The sequence below is a fragment of the Mustela putorius genome, unplaced genomic scaffold, assembly GCF_011764305.1.
Source record: "Mustela putorius furo isolate JIRA1106 unplaced genomic scaffold, ASM1176430v1.1 tig00537291_pilon_pilon_pilon, whole genome shotgun sequence".
Classification (NCBI taxonomy): Eukaryota; Metazoa; Chordata; class Mammalia; order Carnivora; family Mustelidae; genus Mustela; species Mustela putorius.
Window position 1 is genome coordinate 569,589 of NW_025422429.1, and position 21,621 is coordinate 591,209.

At 49.2% G+C, this 21,621-nt stretch overlaps 1 protein-coding gene across 4 annotated transcripts in view; it reads left to right on the forward strand.

Annotated features, from left to right (window-relative positions):
• Positions 1–19,935, forward strand: part of LIPA (lipase A, lysosomal acid type) — a 31,775-nt gene extending 11,840 nt beyond the window's left edge. For 3 of the 4 annotated variants that reach the window (XM_013050125.2, XM_013050126.2, XM_045073844.1), the window contains exons 4-11: positions 7,894–8,092; positions 9,167–9,276; positions 10,743–10,879; positions 13,566–13,667; positions 14,435–14,581; positions 15,564–15,635; positions 17,766–17,837; positions 18,472–19,935. In XM_013050125.2, the coding sequence (XP_012905579.2) occupies positions 7,894–8,092; positions 9,167–9,276; positions 10,743–10,879; positions 13,566–13,667; positions 14,435–14,581; positions 15,564–15,635; positions 17,766–17,837; positions 18,472–18,705 (1,073 nt within the window). In that variant the 3' untranslated portion in view covers positions 18,706–19,935. The remainder of the gene's footprint in view (positions 1–7,893; positions 8,093–9,166; positions 9,277–10,742; positions 10,880–13,565; positions 13,668–14,434; positions 14,582–15,563; positions 15,636–17,765; positions 17,838–18,471) is intronic. The other variant, XM_045073845.1, reaches the window with a different exon arrangement.
• Positions 19,936–21,621: the final 1,686 nt, after the last annotated feature.

Sequence of the window (21,621 nt, forward strand, 5' to 3'; positions counted from 1 at the left end):
TGTAGGTGACGGTGTACGTGATTTCTACTTCACTAGTCTGGAAGCTCTTTGAGGCCGAAGCGGCTTCTGATGTTTGATCGTCACTGCAGCCAAGGCTTCGGTGTCTCCTAGAGCTCCTCTGGGGCCGGGCCCTCCTGGGACGCGGCAGAGCAGGGCATCCATGGCCAAGCCGTGCTGGTGGAGGACTCGGTCCTGCTAGCTCAGAGCCAGCCACAGGTGCAGGTGGGGGCATCCTGCACTGGGCGTGGAATCTGAGGCCGGACCCCTTGTGTGTGTGCAGACGGTGAGGGAGCGTGTTTGCGTCCCCGGCCTGGGGTTTATGTTCCTGCTCTACTACCATAACCAGGTGTGTGACCTTGGCAGTTTACATAATTAACCTCTTCATCTACTAACCAGGAAGAATAACACATATTTCATGGGGTCCTGTGAAAATTAGGTGCAAGGAGACCCATAAAACATCTTGTGTGGTACACTTGAAGCTCTAGTTTCTGTTTTTAATGGGAAAAGAAAAGACACTTGCCAGTCATCTCCTTTGTCTGCTTCCTCAGTAGCGAGCACCTCCGACAGGGAAGGTGTGATCATGGAATGTTTATATCCCCCTGAATTCCTGTGTTGAACTCTAGCACCCAATGTGGTGGGGTTCAGAGGTGGGGCCTCTGGGAAGTGACTCTGGGTGAATGGGATTCATGCCCTTCTAGGAAAGAGACCCCAGGGAGCTCCCCTGCCCCTTTTGTGAGGACACAGTGAAAAGACAACTGTCTGTGAGCCAGGAGGGGGTCCCCAGAAGACACCAGATCAGCCAGAGCCTCCATCTTGGACTTCGCAGCCTCCGAAAGCATGGATAGAATTTCTCTTGTTCCGAAGCCGTGCGGCCTGTGGTTTTCTGTCGTAGCAGCCCGAATGTGTGGATGCGGAATGTAGTCTACACTGTAAGAAAAGGAGAAAGATGTCTGTGTCAGGATTTGTGGGCTGCACACAGACGGCACTGAAGGGAGAGGGAGTGAGAGAGGAGTGACTGTGTCTGGGGCTGAGAGTCCCCGTGCCTGGCCACTGCCTCGTGGCGCACGTGCATCTCTGGGCCTCTCCATTCCTTCTGCTCACGGAGTGTTCGGATGTAGCTGGGTAATTCCCGGCATCCGACCAACGGTGAGACTGCGTGAACGCAAGGTACCACAGCGCGAAGCCCCCCAGAGGCAGGCGGTGGCCTGGCGAGGGACAGACAGAGCCCAAAGGCAGCTTTGTGTGCACCTGAGTTTGGTTCCCAGCACCACGGCGTGCCGGCTGTGTGTGCGCTGGGGTGAGAGCTTCTCTCTGGGCTCGGAGTCTCCATCTGTCAGGCGGGGGGAGTGGGTCAGAGGCCCTGGGCCCTCTGAGTACACAGTAGGCTAATAAGGTGGCACCCCGGAGAGTGCGAACAGTGGGGTGTGCTTTCTTTCTTGACTTCACCCATTCCTTCGCTATGGCATTAGTTCCACAGTCTCCCTGAGCCAGCAGCACATGCCGGACTCCGCATGGGGTGCTGGGGACGCTGCCGGGGTTCACTTGGCCCAGATCTCTGGCCTCACATTGTTCAGTGACCACGGAGGCTGTGGCTGGTTGGGGGAGGTTGGGTGGTTTTGCAGCCTGCCCTGAGATCTGAGCACGGTTGTGTCCCCTCCTGCAGAGGGTCACCCCTCTTCAGCAGGGCGACCTCAGAATGGGAGCGATCAGGCTTTCTGAGCACTTCCTGGGGAGGGGCCTTGGTGGGGAAGTGAGTTCACACACACCTCTATCCCTGTTACAGGTGAGGAAACCAGGGCTGTAGGGCGTGGTGAGCTTGCCGGTGCTAGGGCAGCGGGCTTAGGACCAGGCTCCTACCCACGCAGCCCTGGGGATGCTGGCAGTGCCCCAATAAAGCCACGGTGTGGGAGGTGCCCTGTGTAGGTGACCTGTGCATGGCTTCTGTCGTGGAAATTCCTGGCAACACCTGCTTTGGAGATGAGCTCCTCCTCCTCATTCTCTCCAGTGACTCTAAGCATTATGACCAAGGCTTGTGGCTGTGTTTGGAGGCCAACGCCTCAAGCCATCGTTAAGGGCAGGAATTCACTCCATTGTCCCTTGCTTTGAATAAACAGAGGTCTGCTCTTCATAATCCTGGAGAAGGAGCTCTGCAACAACCTCCAGGGCCTGTCCCATGTCAGCCAGGGATCTCCTGGTCTGGCCTCTCTCTGGCCAATTTAGGCAGCGTGTTCTCGGGGCCAGGCTGGTGGAGCTGAGGGCGGCCGTGCTTCCCTTTGGATGAAGCCGCCTTGAACCCAGCTGTGCGTGGGCTGCCTCAGAAGAGCAGATGGAACCTGCCGAGAATACATCCTTGCCGGCTCCGCCCCTGGAGTTCCTGGTCCCCCAGGTCGGGAGCTGGGCCAGAAACGTGTGGTGTTGAAGTGCTCCGGGTGAGTCTGGCAAGCAGCCAGTTCTAGAGAAGGGTGCTTGGCTTGCTTCGAAGTGGCTGGGTTCACACAGAATACTTGTAAGCACACCTCTTTCCCCTGCCACATTATTCTTTAACGACACGGGTGTTTTTTGGAGTAGGGGTTAAAGCAGTGACTTTGGGATGAGAAGAGCTTGGGTGAGTGTGTAGGTCACTTAAGCGCCCTCTCCCTGCAGGCATCGGTTCCCTTATGGGTAGCACAGGGGTGGGTGTTCGCGTCTCTGCTGTGACAGCATAATCCACGTGGAACGCAGCACCAGATCCGTGATCGGGAGCCATTGTGACAAATATCGGTAATCGCTGAAATTAACCCGATGCTAGAAGGCTGGCTGCAGTCTAGCGTGAGTAGCTGGGGAAGGTTCAGAAGTCTCTGGTGACCTGAATTCTGTCTCAGGGATGGTCGGTGCTGGCCCCGGACTTCGGGCTTGTGCACAGTTGGGGGCTGACTTTGCTGGGTCAGAAGCTCGCTCCAATTGTCCGGTCCCGTGGATGGTTGCAGGGGCTCTGAAACCAGGGGCGATTCTGACTCTGCATTCCTCCATGCGACACGGCAGCAGTGTGTGTGCGCTGTAAGCATGTCCTCGTGGCCCCTCTGTCTCTAATCTGCCGTGGCACAGGAGCAGGAGTAGGGGGAGCCCATAGGTGACTCGTAGCCTACCTTCTAGGCTATTCTGGAAGGTTTTAGGTCATGCAGGCTCCTTCCAAAGCAGCAAGGAGCCCAGCCTCTCTCTTCCTTAGGCCCGAAGACATACTCCCACCTGTCTGTTCTGGTTCGGGGTTGCTGTCTATAGGGAGATTCCTTAGCCATACTGTGGATCAAAACACTATAGCTCTATTGTCTTACAGTTCTGGAGGTCAGAGGTCCTAAGACAAAGACACTGGTAGGGCTGCATTCCCTCTGGAGGTTCTAGGGGAAAATCTGTTTTCTTGCTTTTCCCAGCATCGTGAAGCTGCCCACACGCCTTGGCTTCTGACCCCATGCCCCACCTTCAAAGCCAGCAGCAAAGCATCTTCCACCAGTCTTTCTCTCTCTTGTTCTCTCTGGCTCTCCTGGCTCCCACTTAGAAGGACCCCTGCTAATCCAGGGTGCTCGCTCCGTCTCACAATCTTTAATCACATCTGCAAAGCCCCTTTTACAATGTAAGCTGATACAGTTACAGGTTCTGGGAATTAGGATGTGGACACATCTGGGGGTCCAGTATTTTAGCCCACCACCCAGTTGTTTGGTGATAATGCATGCAAGGTGCTTGGCATGGCGCCTAACACAGTCTGCACTTAGTATGTTCCTGCTGTAACTGTGATTATGTTATCCTGGCTAAGGGATGCCCTTGATTGTATCTTTCTTCACAGTGCTTGTGTTCTGATAATATTTTATGACCTTTGTGTATTTATTATGATTATGAGCGACTATTATTCGTTGACCTTTACTGTGTATCAACTGTGGCACGATTCCTGCTTTGGAAAGTAGCACTTAGACTTTAAGAGGTTGAGTAAATTTTACAAGCGTTCACAACTAGTGAGAACCAAGGTTTGTTTTATGCCAACACCTGACCTTGGTGACCTCATTTTGTTGTCCTTATGCTTCTTGGACTCAGCTGATTTCACCCTGTTGGAGCACAGTGGACGCCTGACCACACAGCGCCCTGGTGGAGAAGGCCAGGGCCTTGGTAGGCAGGAGGGTCTTTCCCACGCACAGTCTGCTTCCTCCTGCGAGACTGTGGGCTCAGCACATCTGTTTTCAGAGCCTGAAATCCCCTCCTTGCTTCCACCCACATTTGGACCAAGTCATGCAGCACACTCCTCGCACCGGCTCTGAGCTATTGAGGTGACTTTTGGCCCTCTCTGGGGGGGTGGGCTTCTAGGCCCTCTCCTCAGCCCCCAGCTCTCCCAGAGCTAGAGACCAACAGGCCAGCTCGGGGCACAACCAAGGAGCCAGCCCTTGTCCCATTGTGTTAGTTTGTCACTCAGACAGAGCAGACCGTAGGTGCTGGAGTGTGTGGCCTGGGCCAGGGCTTAGGCACCCTCCCTGAGCCGGGGAGACTGGCTACCGCGTCCCTATCTCCTTCTCTGTGCCTCCATCCACCCGAGATTACTTTCTTCCGAGCACCCAGTCTAGCTGCCTCCCAGATAAGTTTCCCTCTTCAGCCTGTCCTTCTCCAGGGGCCTCTGTATGCTACAGAATGACTTCTCTCTTGGTAACCTTCTTTTTATGGCAAAGCGGTGAAGAGCATGGACCCTGGCATCAGACACTCCCGGTTCGAATCCCATCTCCCCCTTTTAGCAGCTCTCGCTCAACCTTGGGTACAGTACTTGACTTCTCTCAGGCGCTGGGCCCTGTTCTGTTTTCGGCATGGTCCTGAGAGCCTACGAGTGCACAGTAATGGCGAGTTGCTCCTAAGTCTGCTTCTCTCAGCCAGGTGAGAAGAAATTGAATATGACTAATTCACTGAAAGATATGGATGGCGGTAGGACTGAGACTCCTGGAGAGAAACTTCTTGTCCAGCAAGTGCTTAAGTTCTTGCCTGGTTGCGGGAAGGGAAGGAATGACTTGATACCTTCCTTCCTTTCCCCTGGTGGGAGCAGGTGAGGGAAGCCACAGGCGTGTGGGCAGACCTGTCTGCAGTGTCCTTCTGTAGTCACTGATCGTAAGAGGGAAGGCACTAACCTTCTCACACCACTTTGCCACCCCAGGCCGGGCTTTGTTAATGTTTTGTCTGTCTGATGGAATCATGGCTGCTGGAAGCCCAGTGGGGCTCTTTGGTTCTAGAAGGAAAGGAAGCTGGCCCAGACTGGAAGGGTGTGGTCTGCACAGCGTTCCTCACGTCTCCAGGTCAGACAAGGCCCTGACCTTTACCAGTGGTCCCTGACCCCGCATGGTATCCAGCTGCTGCAGGGGGCTGTTGGTGTGTGCTTTGGGGTCCTGTCCATCTGTGCCCTGGGCAGCCTGTTTTGCCCAGATGTGGCCAGAGGGTTGCCTGGATTGGCCTGTCTTGCTGGTCTTTTGAGACCAAGTCTTATTCCTCCTGGCACGGCCCCAAAGCACAGTTGAGGAGAGACAGGGTCTTACCATGCCGAGGGGGTTTTGAACACCACCGTGGGGCTCCCCGGCGCCCTTCCCATGGCGTTGCCCAGTTACCCTGAGCCATCATGCCTCTAGTCACTGTCCCCACAGGACAGCTCTGCTGAGGAGCCCCCAATCCTTAAAACACATCTCATGAACTACGATTTCAAGATGAATTAATCTCAGTCACTGTTACTGCATCACTGAAGTGTACCTGAACTTTCTATGATGACTCTTATCCCCCCACTGGAGTACGGTCTTCGCTGAGCCAGTCTCAGATGCCGTGGGTCCCCCAGGGCCTCATCTGAGGAACTCTCTCACCAGGTGGTCCTGGTCACGTAGCACCAGAATGGGTACTGAAGACAACAGTGTGCTCACCAAGCTGCCCCAGTCTTGATCGATTTTGCTTTCTATTCTCTCTCCCCTGGGGGAAGGTGGAGACGTGGCCCGGCCGTGCAGGGGGCTGCTGGATGTCATTACAAAATCACGAGTCATGATTTTGCCTGGCAGGCTGTCCTGCTGCTCTATAGACATGGGGAGCAGCGTCCACACAGCATGACTGGGGGTGGTGTTCATGCTGTGAAGTGTTTGGACGGAGCCTCCTGGGGTTGTGGGGAGAGCCCACGGGCTTCAGAGGGACAGTCCCTTGAAAAGCAATCCATTGGTTACCAAATCCATCGTAGGACAGAAACAGGAGGAAACATGGGTCGGTTCACTTCCCATCTGTCCGCATGGATCTTTCTTCCCATTTCTCCGTGGTATTTCTACACCCCTTCTTGATTGTGCAACTCGTCACTGTCCAGCTGCTGTCGAGAGTAGTCTGTTGCTTTGTGCTTTGCTTTTTTTCCCCTTCCAGGCTGGGTTATGAACTTTTCTGGGCTGCCACAGGCCTTGTTGTTGTCGATGGCTGAATTACTGCAGTGAATTATTTGACCACTCAGCAGTCAGCTTCCCCAGCCCCCAGCGTCTCCCTGTCCTAACTAACGGGTGGAGGGCAAAGGGAGCTCTTACTTTGTGATCTGTGTGTCTGTCCCTTCATTACCTCATTTATTTCTGTTGACAGTCATTGATGGAACGGAGACTCAGCTGGCTGGGTGACGATAACGAGCTAATGTATACTGAGTTCTTACTGTGTATCAGGCACTTAGCTAAGAACTTTTCATGTCGTATCTCCTAGCTCGTTACTCCTTATAAAGTGCGCATGACATTTCCCTGCTACAGCGGATGACCAGTCTCAGAGGGTGTTGAAGTGTTTTGCACGTGTCTAAAGTTGGAGAGGACAGGTTCACACCAGGTGTGTCTGTCTCTAACACTCGTGGTCAGTCTAACAGCTCCGGGACAGGGAATGGTTTTCTTCCTGTGTTTGTTCTAGGCCATGTCCCCAGTTCTGGAAATGCCTGGCACATAGTTGGTGTTTAGTAAATGCTTGTTTAACAAATGACTAAATGGTCTTAACATAATGTAAACAGGCAGAGGTCATGTCTCTGACCTCTGGTCAAGAGTCTCTGGCTCCTGATTCTTTTTTGTTTTTCTACTACATCACCGTATAGGTGAGTAGAAGAATAAAAAGTAAAAAGTAAATAAAAGAATACATATGTAAATAAAAGAATATGTGATAATCTTTTTTAAAAAGATTTTTTTTTTTATTGAGAGAGTGAGCATGAGTGGGGGGAGGGGCAGAGGGACAGGGAGAGGCAGACTCTAGGCTGAGCAGGGAGCTGGTGGTGAGACTGACTCCAGGACCCTAGGATCATGACCTGAGCTGAAGGCAGACGCTCATCCAACTGAGCCTCCCAAGTGCCCCTGTGTATAATCTTTTCCTGTCTTTTGATTTATTTTGTTAGGATACATGGTAAGAAATGTAATTTCTGGAGCAAATACATTATAGAAACATTTCATCAGGTTTTAAGAATATAGTAACAATTTTTTTTTAAAGATTTTATTTATTTATTTGAGAGAGAGAGAGTGAAAGAGCATGAGAAGGGAGAAGGGAGAAGGTCAGAGAGAGAAACGGACTCCCCAGGGAGCTGGGAGCCCAGTGCTCCCAATCTTGGGACTCCAGGATCATGACCTGAGCCAAAGGCAGTCGCTTAACCAACTGAGCCACCCAGGCGCCCTATGGTAACAATTTTCTAGGTTAAGTCAATGCTTCTGGTTATTAGTTATGCAGAATGGTCTGTTTTTGCTACTACTTTGCCAGCACTGTTTAGAAAGATACTCTTGACCGATGTTATATGAGAGTACATTGCTACCTCGACATTTTGATTTGTTTTTGTCTCATTATGTGCTTTGCGATCTTTTATGAGTTATCTGCTCAGCAAGATCTCACTTACAGTGAGGTGCTGCAAACATGGCTGTTTTCCAGGTCTTAAGCCAGTGGTGTTCCTGCAGCACGGCCTTCTGGCAGACTCTAGTAACTGGATCACAAACCTGCCCAACAGCAGCCTGGGCTTCATTCTGGCAGACGCTGGTTTTGACGTGTGGATGGGGAACAGCAGAGGGAACACTTGGTCTCGGAAACACAAGACTCTTTCAGCTTCCCAGACTGAATTCTGGGCTTTCAGGTACGTTTGAATTGATGATGACCAGGTCTGTTTCTTTAGCACCCTTAACACAGACACCTCCGGGGTTGGGGGCAGATCGATGGGCAACTCAAGATTGTAGGAGAGGAGAAGCTGATGGCTTGTGAAAGGTTTTAAACCTGGTGAGAAATTTAGTAAATCGCAGTCAGGTAAATTATCAGTAAATAATTGCATTTTAAGAATCAGATTCATTTATGGATTTTTAGTTATTTTGGCATTCCAGGTTGTGTGGGACCAGCTGGATAAATCGTGTCCTAGGACCTTCTTCCTTCCTCCATCAACACGCACTGTTTTCGGTTTCCAGAAATTGTCCTCTCCTCTCTGTTGCTTCTGGCTCTGCCTCTTACTCCCCGAGTGACCTTGCACTTGTTGCACAAGCCTTCTGTGTGTCAGTATTCTTTTTTGTAAAAGGGGCAAACAAACACCTGTCTCATGAGGTCGGTGGGAGAATCAGAGGCAAGGGTGCAGGGAGAGAGCCTGGAGTGTTGCACGTGGCGGTAACAGTCTGCTCGCGCATCTCCTAATGACAAGCAGCCCCCAGTGCATGGGTGCAGGGTGGGGTCTTGGTACCTGGTATCAGAGAAAGTCAGAGCTGTGGACTCCTTCAGGCTTGTTTCCGAACCACAGCTTCCCTAAGGACAGGATATGCAAGAACAGGAGCTTTTCCCAAGGCATGTGCGACGACATGTGTGTTGTCTCACCATTTGTAATAGTGAAGGTCCGAAACTACCAAGTCCCATCAGCACTGAATGGACAGATGGAGTGCTGTGTGTTTACAGAATGAATGGCCAGTGGCCACACAACAGTGTGGGCATAGCCTACCGTTGGACCTCACTTACAGAAACGTTCGAGAATGGGTAAAACTAACTGATGCTTTTAAAGAGGAGGATGGTGGTGAGGGGTCTACACAGTCCTGTTTATGTCTCCTGTGCTCAGTGCTGCTTTTCCCCGTGGGGCCCCTCTTTCGGGCACTTGTCCCACCGCACCCTTCCCATTTGCGTACAGTTGTGTTTGTGTGTGACGTCTTAATGAAAGCCTTCCTTTTGTGGATTCCAGTTTTGATGAAATGGCAAATTATGACCTACCAGCTTCGATTAACTTCATTGTGAATAAAACTGGCCAAGAACAAGTGTATTATGTGGGTCACTCTCAAGGCACCACGATAGGTATGTATGTGATAAAGACTAGAGCTTGACCGAATGTGTCAGTACGTAATACAGAGTCTGCGTCTGTTCTTAGAAGTAGAATGTGAAAAAGTAATGTTAGTTTGCATAGAGGTGTTTGAATACTGAATAGGGAAGGGCAGGGAATTTGGGGTAATAATTCACCTTCTCTGGAAATTCAGACTTTTGTATCAATGGCTGGATGACGTGTATGGTACTCTTGACACAGAAGGAATTGATGGGAGTCACAACCTAGTACGAATTTTCCTGGGTTATCTGTGGGGATGTGAGAGGCCAGAAAACAAGGGGGTTCTAAGTGCAGAGACTTTTAAACAGAAAATAAGAAAATACACTGACTCTTAAGGGGAATCAGACTAACCGCAAACATGCCATGTTATGCTTCATTTCTAAATAGTTGCTAAAAGTCGTACGCATTTTTTATTTATACTGATTATAAAAGGAAAGTGTGTTCGTTTTATGCAAAAATAAAACTGACCCAGGTGGCTCAGTCAGCTAGGCGTCCAGCTCAGTTTAGGTCTTGATGTCAGGGTCGTGAGTTCAAGCCCCGTGTTGGGCTCCATGCTCAGTGTGGCGCCTACTTAAAAATTTTTTTCCTCAAAGTTTAAAGAAAATAAAAATTACCTGTAATTCTAGCAAATAAGAGTTCCACTGATTAGGCCTAGGGACCTGTCCCATAATTTATTTAATTCCTTCTTTTAGTATGTGCTAAGATTAGTGTCTGTGTTTCTAGCACACAACCTCCATACATTCCTAAAAGCACAGTCAGTCAGTGAAAGGTAGGTGTGCTCCTAAGAGTCCTAATGTGTTTGGTTCCATGTCTGCACCCCTATTGCCTTGGAACACTTAGCCGGTTTGAGAGGCTACAGACAGAAGGCAACACCCATGGGTGTATCTTCCTTATGAGTGGAGTTAAGGATTTTTCTTCATTTGTAATCCTTGTCCCATTACTTGTCTACTTGTGGCCTTTGCCCCAATGCGTTCTACAGGGACACTCTAGGGCCAAGTTCAAGGCAAGGAGTGACCCAAGAGGAGGCTAAAAAATATTTTAGCACTAGAGCATTCTCAGTGTGTAAGTCCCTTTTGAGTCACTGGCAACTGATCTGAAGGCCTCTGACGTTGTTCCTGGGGTGGTGGGGCTGGGTGGGCAGCCCCCTTAGGGAGAGACTTTCCTTCGCTCAGCTAACATGACTAAGGGAACAGGGACAGCTTCTGGCTCTTTTCCAGTGTACATGTAGGTTGAAGAGTGAATGGAGCACTTAACAAGTACTTGATTTACTAGTTTAATCACACTCTGTGCAAACAAAGTTCAGAGGCCCCGGTGTCTCCTGGTTGCGGGGACATTGCTTGCATGGTCCTTAGGCTGCCACTAGAGGGCAAAACGCACGACCGCCTTTCCTGAGAGAGTCCTACAGGAGGAAATTCCTATTATCTTCCTTTTGTTCCCACAGGTTTTATAGCATTTTCACAGATTCCCGAGCTGGCCAAGAAGGTTAAAATGTTTTTTGCCCTGGCTCCTGTGGCTTCAGTCGAGTTCTCTACGAGCCCACTAACTAAATTAGGAAAATTGCCAGAATTTCTCTTGAAGGTACTTGGACTCCCCCCCCGCCCCGACCCCTCTCTTGCCCATGAAGAGGCCAGATTCTTTCAGATCTGAAGAATTGGCCTCTAGAGGGTTCTTCCTCCTCTATGGTTCACTATTGATGGCATGGTGGGGCTGCTTTTCCCCAGGGTGTATTTAAGCCCTTCATCCCTACTTCCAGGTCCTGGGGAGTCAGGGAAGGTGTATCACTAATTCTACAAGAGAGACCATCTCCTTGTTAACTTGGCAGCACTCTTCACCCACCATGCAAAGGGAGCACAAGGAAGTCCGGGAGAAGCGGCTTAAACTCCTGGAGTTGCCCTTTCTCACACAGTGAGCCGGCAGGTGGGAGCAAGCAGGGCATGGCGGAGGGAGGGCTTGCTGTTCCCGCATGCCTGACCCTGGCCACAGTGAAGGCTATCGGAAGACACTGTTCCTATTACATTTAATAACGTGGCCCCTAACACAAGCCGGTAACCTCCTTGAGACTCAACCTTAGAACGGCGTAGCCCCCAAGCTCTGCTGAAGGAGGAAGCAGTTTTCAGGAGGACGAGTTGAGAACCAGCTGAGGCCAGATGGTCCGTCATGCACACACTATCTGTGTTTGATGTATGGTACATTGATATGCACTCATGAATTCCCATACAGGAGCATCAACATATCGGCCATTTAAGACAAGTTCACAGGGAATACAGACCATCCTGTGACCTCAGTATCTGACCCTCCCGTAAGGTGGGTTCTCCACACTGGGGTCCAGACACACAGATGAGATGTGGCCCTCTCTGACCGAACTTACCTTTAATGTCTCGGGTCATAGAAGCTTCAGCTTTCATTATAAACCATTCAGAGATTGCAAGTAACGTCCCCTTCCATTACCAGGGTCGCTCTCACTCCTTCCTCAGAGTTGAACACAGGGCTCAGGGTGGGTCTTTTCCTCTAGACCTTGCGTGTGAATTTAAACAGGTTCTGCAGATGCATTTTTCAGGGTGGGAGAGCTATCACGTTATTGCATAAAACACCGTCACATTCTAGAAGGCCGTGTAGCGAGTACTTCATTAATTCGGGACTATCACTTCCCTAGGTCGTTGCTCCTTTGCCCTTGCCATGTCCCTGTGCCCTTCCTCCCGAAGACCTGCATGGCTGTGTCATAGGAGGGTTTCTGATGTAATTTAATCCTTGGAGATTGTGCTTTAGTAGCTGTGTAGTTACAGACACCCCCCCCCCCCCGCCAACAACTCCCCACCTTCGAGATGGTAGCTCACTGAATCTGGAGATGGGCCCAACACCTGCATTTTCACAAAGCACAACACCGAATCCTAGTGTCCACAAACAGACTGGTCTTTGGGAGTCACTGTCCCCGATGGTGGTATTTTCTAATATCCTAGGACAGTGACTGAGGGAAAAAGTAAATGCTCTGGGAAATCCACGTGGCCTCCACAAAAGCTTAGTGCCCTCACTCTTGGAAAACAAAGATTATAAATTAGAAAGGCGTCAAGATTGATCTGAGCGGGCCTGTAAGTGCGTAAGGTGAATTTTACTTTCCCTGCATGTACTGTCCTGCTCACATGGAGTTCCCAGGAGAAGGTCACAGTGGCATTCAGGTCACTTTGGGGAAGCTCGAGGTCAACTTCACGTCCGTGGTCAGTCAGGAGGAAAGGGTGGCTTATTGCCCTCTAAGTCGGTGATGCAGTGTCCTCTTGTTTTTAGGAGAGAACCTCACAAATATCTGCATTTATCACATGTGACCGTTACCTAGACTCAAAGCCAGGAGTTTTAAATAACGATGCCGTTTCCCACAGTATGACCCTCTCTGCACTCGGTATTCCTCAGTTCTGCCCAGCTACCCATCCTGTGATTAGTTAGGAGAAGACAGTCAGGGGACCCAGGGTCTGTCTTCAGGTACTGGTTGGCTGTCTTGTAGTCGAAAGACTCGACAGAGGACAGGCTGTGTGTATGTGGACGGAATTTTCCCGAAGAAGTGCTGAATATGGCCCACACAGTGTTACAACTTCAGATTAGTCACACCCTTTATAAAGCATGTCTGGTGCTGAAAACTTGATGTTTATTTTGGGCGGGGTGGTGGGGATAAAGGACGCTGTGTACCACAAAGCAGTTGTGCCCTTAGGCTAGGCATGTGAGTTACAGTTCCTGTGGTTCTCAGCAGCTCCCGAAACCTCACTCTGGGCAGGAGGCCCGTTTTACACATTCACAGTTTCCTGCCTGCCCACGAGTCTGCTGGGGCTACAAGGAGGCGTCTGCCCCGCGCCTTGTCCCTGGCTTCTGGTGCCTGGGTTGGCATTCCTTGGCTTGTGAGAACATCACTCCCATTTCTGCCTTCATCTCCACGTGTGTGTGTGCCCCTGTGTGTGTCTGTCTCTGCCCAGATTTCTCCTTTCTTTAAGGACCCCCGCCCTACTGCGTGGGGCCCACCCTGATCACCACATCTTTCCGTGATGACCCCTGTAAAGACCCTGTCTCCAAATAAGGTCCCATGATGAGATACTGGGAATTAGGATCTCAATGGATCTTTGTTTTTTCCTGGGGTGGGGGGACACTGCCTTGGGAGGCATTTTAATTTTTCACTCCTGCTTGTCCCTCCACAGGGGAGGCATCAGCAGAAGTGCGACTTATAGGGGGACCCATTTGGGTTCAATATACGGAAAATCTTTTTTTCTGTTTCCCATTGCACCAGTGTGTGAAGAACTTCGCAGGCATCGTGATTGCCTCAAAATACTGGAACACATTGGTCACGGCTTCACGTACCCCAGGAGTCAGCAGACTTCTTCCCTTAAAGGCCCGTAGAGTAAATACTCTTGGCTTTGTGGATCGTACGGTCTCTGTTGGAACTACTGAACTCTGCCACTGTCGTGTGAAAAGAGCCAGAGACAAAGCAGAGGAAAAGGAGTGTGTCTGTGTCAATAAAACTTTATAAGACTAGGCAATGCTGGTGGGGGAGGAATGAGGAGTTCTTGTTTAATGGGAACAGAGTCTCAGCTTGAGGTGTTGGAAGAGCTCTGGAGATGGGTAGTGATGCCGGTTGCACAGGAATTTGAGTGTCCTAATGCCCCTGAATAGAATACTTTAAAAAAGGGTCAAAAGGGTAAATTTTGTGTTATGCACGCACTAGCTCAAGAAAAAAAGTGTCAGAAGAAAAAGACAAGAGCAGGGGGCAGGACAGGCCGCATCTGCCCCATGCAGACACGTGGTGGAGCAGGCTTGGCTGTGACTCGTTCTTGGAAGTCACAACCCACCCAGCAGTCTGTGGCACTCTTTGGGGATGGCCCAGGACGGAGTGGTCTTTAATGCCCTTTCCCACGGTGGAAAGTCTGCTGTGAACGGATGTGACTTTCTGCCTCTTCTCACGGGAGACTTTCGACCACTGCTCTAACATCAGCTTTGGCCTGCGTGTCCTAGTGCAACGGTCTGCCTCACGTTGCCATTTCTTTTCTGGGGTCACATGTGGAGACGCTTGGCGTGTGTCTCTGCTTCAGGGGTGGGTCAGGGAAGCCTTCTGCCAGAATGAAGTGCTGAGATACTCTTGGGTTCCCTTTTATGTTTTAGGACTTGTTTGGGGTCAAAGAATTTCTTCCACAGAGTACGCTTTTGAAGTGGCTGGGCACACACATTTGCAACCACGTCATTCTGAAGGAGCTCTGTGGAAATGCCTTTTTTGTTCTCTGTGGATTTAACGAGAAGAACTTAAACATGGTATGTTGAGACCTGCTCTCCTTTTCAGTGCGTTTGTCGGGGGAGCTGCTTGTTTGTGCTCGGCGGTGTGAGAGAGAAGCAGGGACGACCTCCTCAGACAGCTCACGGGTCTCTCAGTGAGGAGGCACAGACGGATCTCCAGCAGGTGCCCGGGGAGCTGTCTGCTGCTCTCCTCAGGCCTGCCGTTAGCAACTTCCTACTGAACGAGGAGACTTGTCATAATTTAAGTCCTGGTATTTGTAATCGTTCTAGTGATCTGTTTCTTTTAAGAGGTGACTATGAGTGTATTTAAATGTGTGTGCGTGTGTGTATGTGTGTATACTTTTATTTACCTTTTTTATAAAATGTAGACTCTCGGCCAGCAGTATGCCCGTGTTTCTAATGCTTCCCCCACCCCCCAATTCTTATTTGAGAGAGAGAGAGTGACCATGAGCAAGGGGGAGTGACCGAAGGAGAGGGAGAAACAGGCTCCCCGCTAAGCAGAGAGCCCATCTCGGGCTGGATCCCAGGACCCTGAGATCATGACCTGAGTGAAAGGCAGAGGCTTAACCTACTAAGCCACCCAGGCGTCCCTTTGCTGGAATCTCTAAATATATTTGTTGTTTGTCTGTTGCATTTTGAAAGCAGGCTTTAAAATTCTAGAATGAAGGCTCTAGGGAGTTTTTTACAGTAGTGTTAATTTTTCTGATTGTTACATGAAATGTTGGAAATTCAGAAAAGTTTGAAGAACAAAGTCAGAATGACCTGTCAGCTCAGCCCTACAGTCAGTTACCGTGTTGCTCTGCGTCCTTCGTCCGTGTTCTGTGTGTGTGCGGCTCTATGGGTTTTTATAGGGCGTATGTGTCATCAGAGAACTAGAACTCTTTCCCCTGCTTGTAGTCTCCTGTATTTGAGATTGTGGCTCTGAAGTGCAAAAGAGGTTTAGTGTCAATGCCTCCTTAATGCTGTGTCCATTCTTTATTTCACCGTGTTTCTTTTGCAGTCCAGAGTGCCTGTGTATGTAGCACACTCTCCTGCCGGAACCTCTGTGCAAAATATGCTTCACTGGGGCCAGGTAGGCGTACTTCTCTGCCAGCCCCTCCCAAGCCCTTCCTGTCCTGCACAAAGCCAGGCTGCTCACCCATGGGAGCTGGTTTCCTTCTCCAGAGTCCTGGGTTCCTCCCATTGTGCCCTTGCACTCTGGGCAAGTTCATCCAGCTTTGGGAGGGAGGTTGCGACGTCCTCACGAAGCCATGAACACGATAGGACTGAACCCATCGGGACACGCCAGAGCCAAACCAGCCGTGGGAGTAAATGGGAGCCACTTGCTTTTAAAATGATGTTTTGATTGTTTTCGTCACATCGCCACAAAAGCAATGCCTGCTTGTTCATTCTAGAAAATGTAGAAATTACGTATAAGAAAAAGGTAATAATTCTCTCATTATGAAAAACAAGACTCAGCAACCAGACCCAGAGATAGAAAATGTGTACCCAGAACTGTGAAGTGTCTCTGCATCCCACTGTCTGCCTCTTGCCACAGATCATTTCAGAAAGAGCTCCTTGAACATGCAGGTAGAAAGAACTGTTGTAGAAATAGATTAAGTAAATTGTTTTCTTCTGATTATTCTAACTTGCTTTCCCCCACCTAACAGTGTATAAGGGACTTATTTCTACCTCAGGACGTATTTTTACAGGAACTTCCTTCCTACAATTTTTTTTTCTTTCTTTAAGGTTCTATTTATTTGAGAGAGGGAGTGAGAGACAGCAAGAGAGAGCACAAGCAGGGGGAGTGGCAGAGGGAGAAGCAGACTCCCCACTGAGCAGAGAGCTTGATGGTGCCTCAGTCCCAGGGCCCTGGGATCATGACCTGAGCTGAAGGCAGAGGCTTAACCAGTTGAGCCACCCTGGCGCCCCCTGACTTGTTTTGAAACGTGAAATAACTCACCATTTAAGTTCCAAACCAAGATGCTGTGGGTGTCTTGGAGAACAGTTGCCAAATGAGGGACAGTCACTGTCTGCATCTGAATCAGGGGTTCCCTGTAAAATGACACCTTTTAAAAAATATTGTTTCAAAAAAGTAAGGGGAGTTGGGCTCTCATTAGAGCTGTTGGGTTGGCTGGATGTGTGGATATGTGGAAACTGATGGGGATGATAAACAAATATATTAATTCAAAGATTAACATAAGTATAATTTGGTGTTTTTGTTAGTCCATATACACATATTAATATATAATCAATATTTTTCATACAGACATCAATATATTAATTAATATAAATACATATTAATCCATGTCTTTTTTCAGCCACAGAGTTTATGAATTTTAATACTCTTTGTAGGACAGTATAAAAATATGAATATTTTTAAATCTAAATCCAATCAGTTAACATACAGAATGTTACTAGTTTCAGAGGTAGAACTTAGCGATTCTTCAGTTGTGTTCGACTCCCAGTGCTCCTGCCATCACAAGCCCTCCTACATCTAAGTCTTAGTCCGTACATCGTATGTAGTATGTATTTCTTTCCCAAATAAGATAGTTAACTCTTTGAAAAAGCTGAAGATTCAGATTTCAGTAAAAGTCAGCATGAAGTTGAACAAGTACAGTCATGTGTGTAGCTTCTTTATTGTGTCATATGGTAGCTACGTTCCAGTTGAAGTAAAATTCGTATTTATTTTCTTGCAGTCTGGTTGACACACTGTGTTACACTGGTTTCGGGTGTACAACACAGTGATTTCATGAGTCTTCACGTTACACGGTGCTTCCCGCAAGTGTGCCTACCCTCTGTCACCAGACATCACTATCACGATTGCAGTGCCATATAAAAAATTTATTTATTGATTTGAAGATTTTATTTTTCACTTATTGAGAGAGAGAGAGAGAGAGAGAGTGGGGAGAGGGAGAGAAGGAGAGAGGGAATCTCAAGCAGGCTCCCCACTGAACACGGAGCCCAACGTGGGGCTCGATCTCAGGATCCTGAGATCATGACCCAAGCCGACGTCAAGCGTTGGATGCTTGACAGACTGAGCCGCCCAGGTGCTACCCACCCCCCCTAATGCCATTTTATTTTAAGTTACACTTTGGAAATAGTAAGTCTGGGTACAGTGTAAAATGGGCTTCTGAGGATACAGCTAACTAAGAAGCCCCTGAGAGGCTCTTTCAAACTTCTGTATCAGATAACATGTTCTCCCAAATTATCTTCTTTGTAGTTTATTAAATCCCTGAAGTTCCAAGCCTTTGACTGGGGAAGCGGCGCCAGGAATTATTTCCATTACAACCAGGTAAAGGCTTTGAAAGTCTTTAGAATGCAACTGCGTTCTGAAAAGCCACCAAGGAAGCCTGCTCGAGCCATAGGGCTGCTGGGGGGCTTGGGTGCTGCGGTAAATGCTGGGGAGGGTCAAACAGATGGTGTTGGTTTCCCTCTGTCTTCCAGAACAACCCAAGCTTTGTGGTTGGTGTTGAGGCCTGGGCCGTCCCTCTTGGTCCTTTTCCTTGACTCTGTAACAACTGTTACAGTCCCACATCCTTCGTCATGGCTGGGAACACAGACCTGAGTCAGACTAGCCTCGGTCTGCTCTCCAGCAGCTGGGGGGGCTGGGCCAGACTCCATCACCTTAAGCCTTGCCTTCCACGTACAAAGAAATGGACCATATTCTGAGTGCCTGGGTGCTCTCAAGTGTGAGGCAGTTTTTGTTTTGTTTCATCTCGTGACGCTCATGTGACCGGTGCAATGCTTATTGTCATTCTTACTGTTTCGGTTCTGGTTCACGGTAACTTGAAAGGTAAACTGAGAACGGTTTTCAAAACTTGGGTCTCCCGCTGTCACATTTAGGAACCAGCATCTAACGAGGGATTATTTGGCTGTGTTTCTGTAAATCAAAACACCAACGAAGCCATCTGTTGGTTTTATTACAGACTTATCCCCCGCTGTACAGTGTGAAGGACATGCCGGTGCCCACGGCCGTCTGGAGCGGGGGCCAGGACTCGCTGGCGGACGTCAAGGATATCAGCGTCTTACTGTTGCAGATCACCAACTTGGTGCACAACAAGTTCATCCCGGAGTGGGAGCACCTGGACTTTATCTGGGGTTTGGATGCCCCGTGGTGGCTCTATAATGACATAGTGGATCTGATGAGGAAATACCCGTGAGAGGCCACGGGAGGGGACTATGCATTACAGTGCATGCGCTTCCCTTCTTGGAAAGGGCTGTCTGTCTTTCCCAGGCTGTCTGCATTTTTGTCTCTGATCAAATTATGATTGATGTTTTTCAAGTGCCTCCAGGATTAGAAATGCACGTTTTTGGTTTAATCATGGCCTCATCGAGGGTGGCCTCTTGAAGGCTTTTTAAAAATACCACTGACTTGTAAAAGGTCCTAACCCTTCTGGGGTTAGAATTTAACATACACAACGTTGCCTTTTTACCGTCACACAGGCCATGCCAGGCAGGTGTCGGAGTTTCCATTGTTTCGGAAACTGTGTTCCATTGGTAAATGACCTGACACTGATTTGAAAAAGCTCCCCGTGCACTCAGTTTTTACCTCTTTGCCTTAAAGGGCTCTGCAGTCCACTGGCCTTGTGGTCACTAGGGAGCTACGTGACAAGTTCTCATGCTTTCATGTGCTAGGCACGGAGTCTAATCCTGTGACACCCTAGCTGGGCCAGTTGGAAAGATTCTAGAATGAATTTTATGAAACCTAACCACGATAAGTCATTTTTTAGCAAGTGTTTAAATTGTTCAGACGAAGCCAAGTAGTTTGCTGGAATCTTCAGAAAATAAATGACATTCATTTAGAAAAACCCCAAACCCTATATTTTAAATAGCTCAAAGACCAATGCAGGCAACCACCTAAATTCATAAACTTATAATTGGGTGGTGGGCTGTCAGTCCATGTGGGTGAGAACACAAGTACCCCTCTTTTCTGCAAAATCAGTGCATTCTCTTAGCAGCCGTAGCTCACTGCTGCCTTAGGTCGGTGCTCCCGTGGGGGAAGCAGAAGCCCAGGGGCTGTCTGGGAGGAGTGTCCTAACCATTTTCACATGGAAGAAATGTGAGTGTGAATGTTTTCAGACGAATGCTCAGGGATTCTTTCTGTTTTTTGGTTTTGTACGTGTCCATATTTTCAATACTGTTGATTCATGTCCCAATTCAGGAAGCCCTTATTCATGAACCTGCTTTTCTTGATGCACGATTTCTTTGCAGTGCTGATGGATGGACAGAATGACAATTGATGTGATTCTGACAGAGCTCTTTTAGCTGCGGTAATAAACGATACTGGGGACTGGCTAATGTATGCAGACAGCGTGATACTACTTTGTAACATTTAAAGAGTCTTATTTGAGTAACTTTTCAATAAAACGCAGTAGCCTCCTAGGCCTGAAGGACTGTGTGTATGTTGTGTTCTCCTTTATTGCCCGTGACCCTTTGGTCCCCTCCTATAGTGAGGAGAGAGGGGTCACAAACTAAGGGGTTTGGGGGATCGGTTGGAAACACTGGTCCTAGGAGCTCGTGATGCTGCTGTGTGGAAAGCAAGCAGAGACTGACCCATCCGCAGGTGGGACCATGGATTCAGAGACTGTCCCTCTAACTCCCTCCTTGAAGAAGGCAGAGACAAGTCATTCATGCCGCAGGGTCCTCAAAGCATAGATCTTGGTGGGCAGTGGGGCTTGTCCAATGAGATCTCTCCCACTACTCTCTGAGATTGAGGGGAGAAGATATACCTTCCTCCCTTTCTGTATGCCCCAAATTGAACACAAAGCCTGGAATGTAGTGAGTCAGTCAATACATGCGGACCCACAAGCTGTGTGAACAGTGAGAGACCTTCCCAGTTAGCTGAATGCAGTGAGATGCACGCGGAACATCCGGGAGGGTCCAAGGACTGAAGCAGAGTCTCTTTTCTCACGGCTCCCTCAGACAAGGGGGTCCCGAGTGCTGGACGCAAAGGATGGGTATCCATGCCGGGAAGGTGCCACTCTCCTCACGGGCTTTAGGTCCTCCCACCGTACCCTGAAGCCGCCTTTCTTTGACCAAAGCAAACTGGGTTGGCCAACCAGGTAAAAGATTCTTGGGTAGGAGAAGACAGTGAGTAGGTGTTTTCGTTTGCTGTTTTCTGGCACTAGGGGAGAGAGCAGCCCCACCGAGAATGCCTTCAGCACCTCAGGTGCCCTGCTGTCTCTAGCTTGGGCTGATGCCACAGTGGCACCCCCCAGACTCCCCTGAGAATGAGTCAGTCCATCTTTCACACACGAGGTGACACAGATGAGCAGTGGGACAGGGGTCCATTCTACAGAGTCCGCCTCTTACTGGCATATGTCTCTCTTCCCTCCTTTCTGGACTTTTCTCTGGGGAGTTTTCTTCAGTGTGATGCCAGTCTAGAGGTGAAGATGTTATGTGGCTGTTCCTGGTACAGTCCAGTTCCCTTGCGCATTTGCCTTTGTTGGTGGCCTCTTGTTCCTGACATTGCCACGTAGGTCCTTTAAATCCTTGTAACCCTAGGCTGTGTTAATATTTCATCATTGTTTTATTTCATTGTTTTTTTAAAGATTTTATTTATTAGCGAGAAAGAGCATGCATGCGAGAGAGAACACGAGCCGGGGTAGGAAGAAGGGCAGAGGGAGAGAGCAAGCTGACTCCTGCTGAGCGGGGAGCCCGATGCAGGGCTCGATCCCAGGACCCCGGGATCATGACCCGAGCCGAAGGCAGACGCTTAACCCACTGAACCACCCAGGCACCCGTTTTATTGTTTAACAAAACAATCTTGTTTTGTCTTTGCCTTAAGGAGCTTGTGCCTTTCATTAGAAGTCCGGTTGTGAGTTGGTAGGACTTCTGATTCTTCAGCTTGGTTTGATATAAATTCCTTTGAGCAGCCCACAAAGATGTCCACAGATCCCTAGGACAAAAAGACTAATTAATACACTGCCAACTTGGCACTCTAAGACCTTGCAGTCCCTGGGTTGGGGGGCGGGGCACAAAGTTGCCAAGTGAGGTTACAGTTGAGAACAAAGTCATTTCTCCATTCGCCACCAGAGGGCACTCTTGGCTTTGCCTCCAAAGCTTCTCTTTCTCTC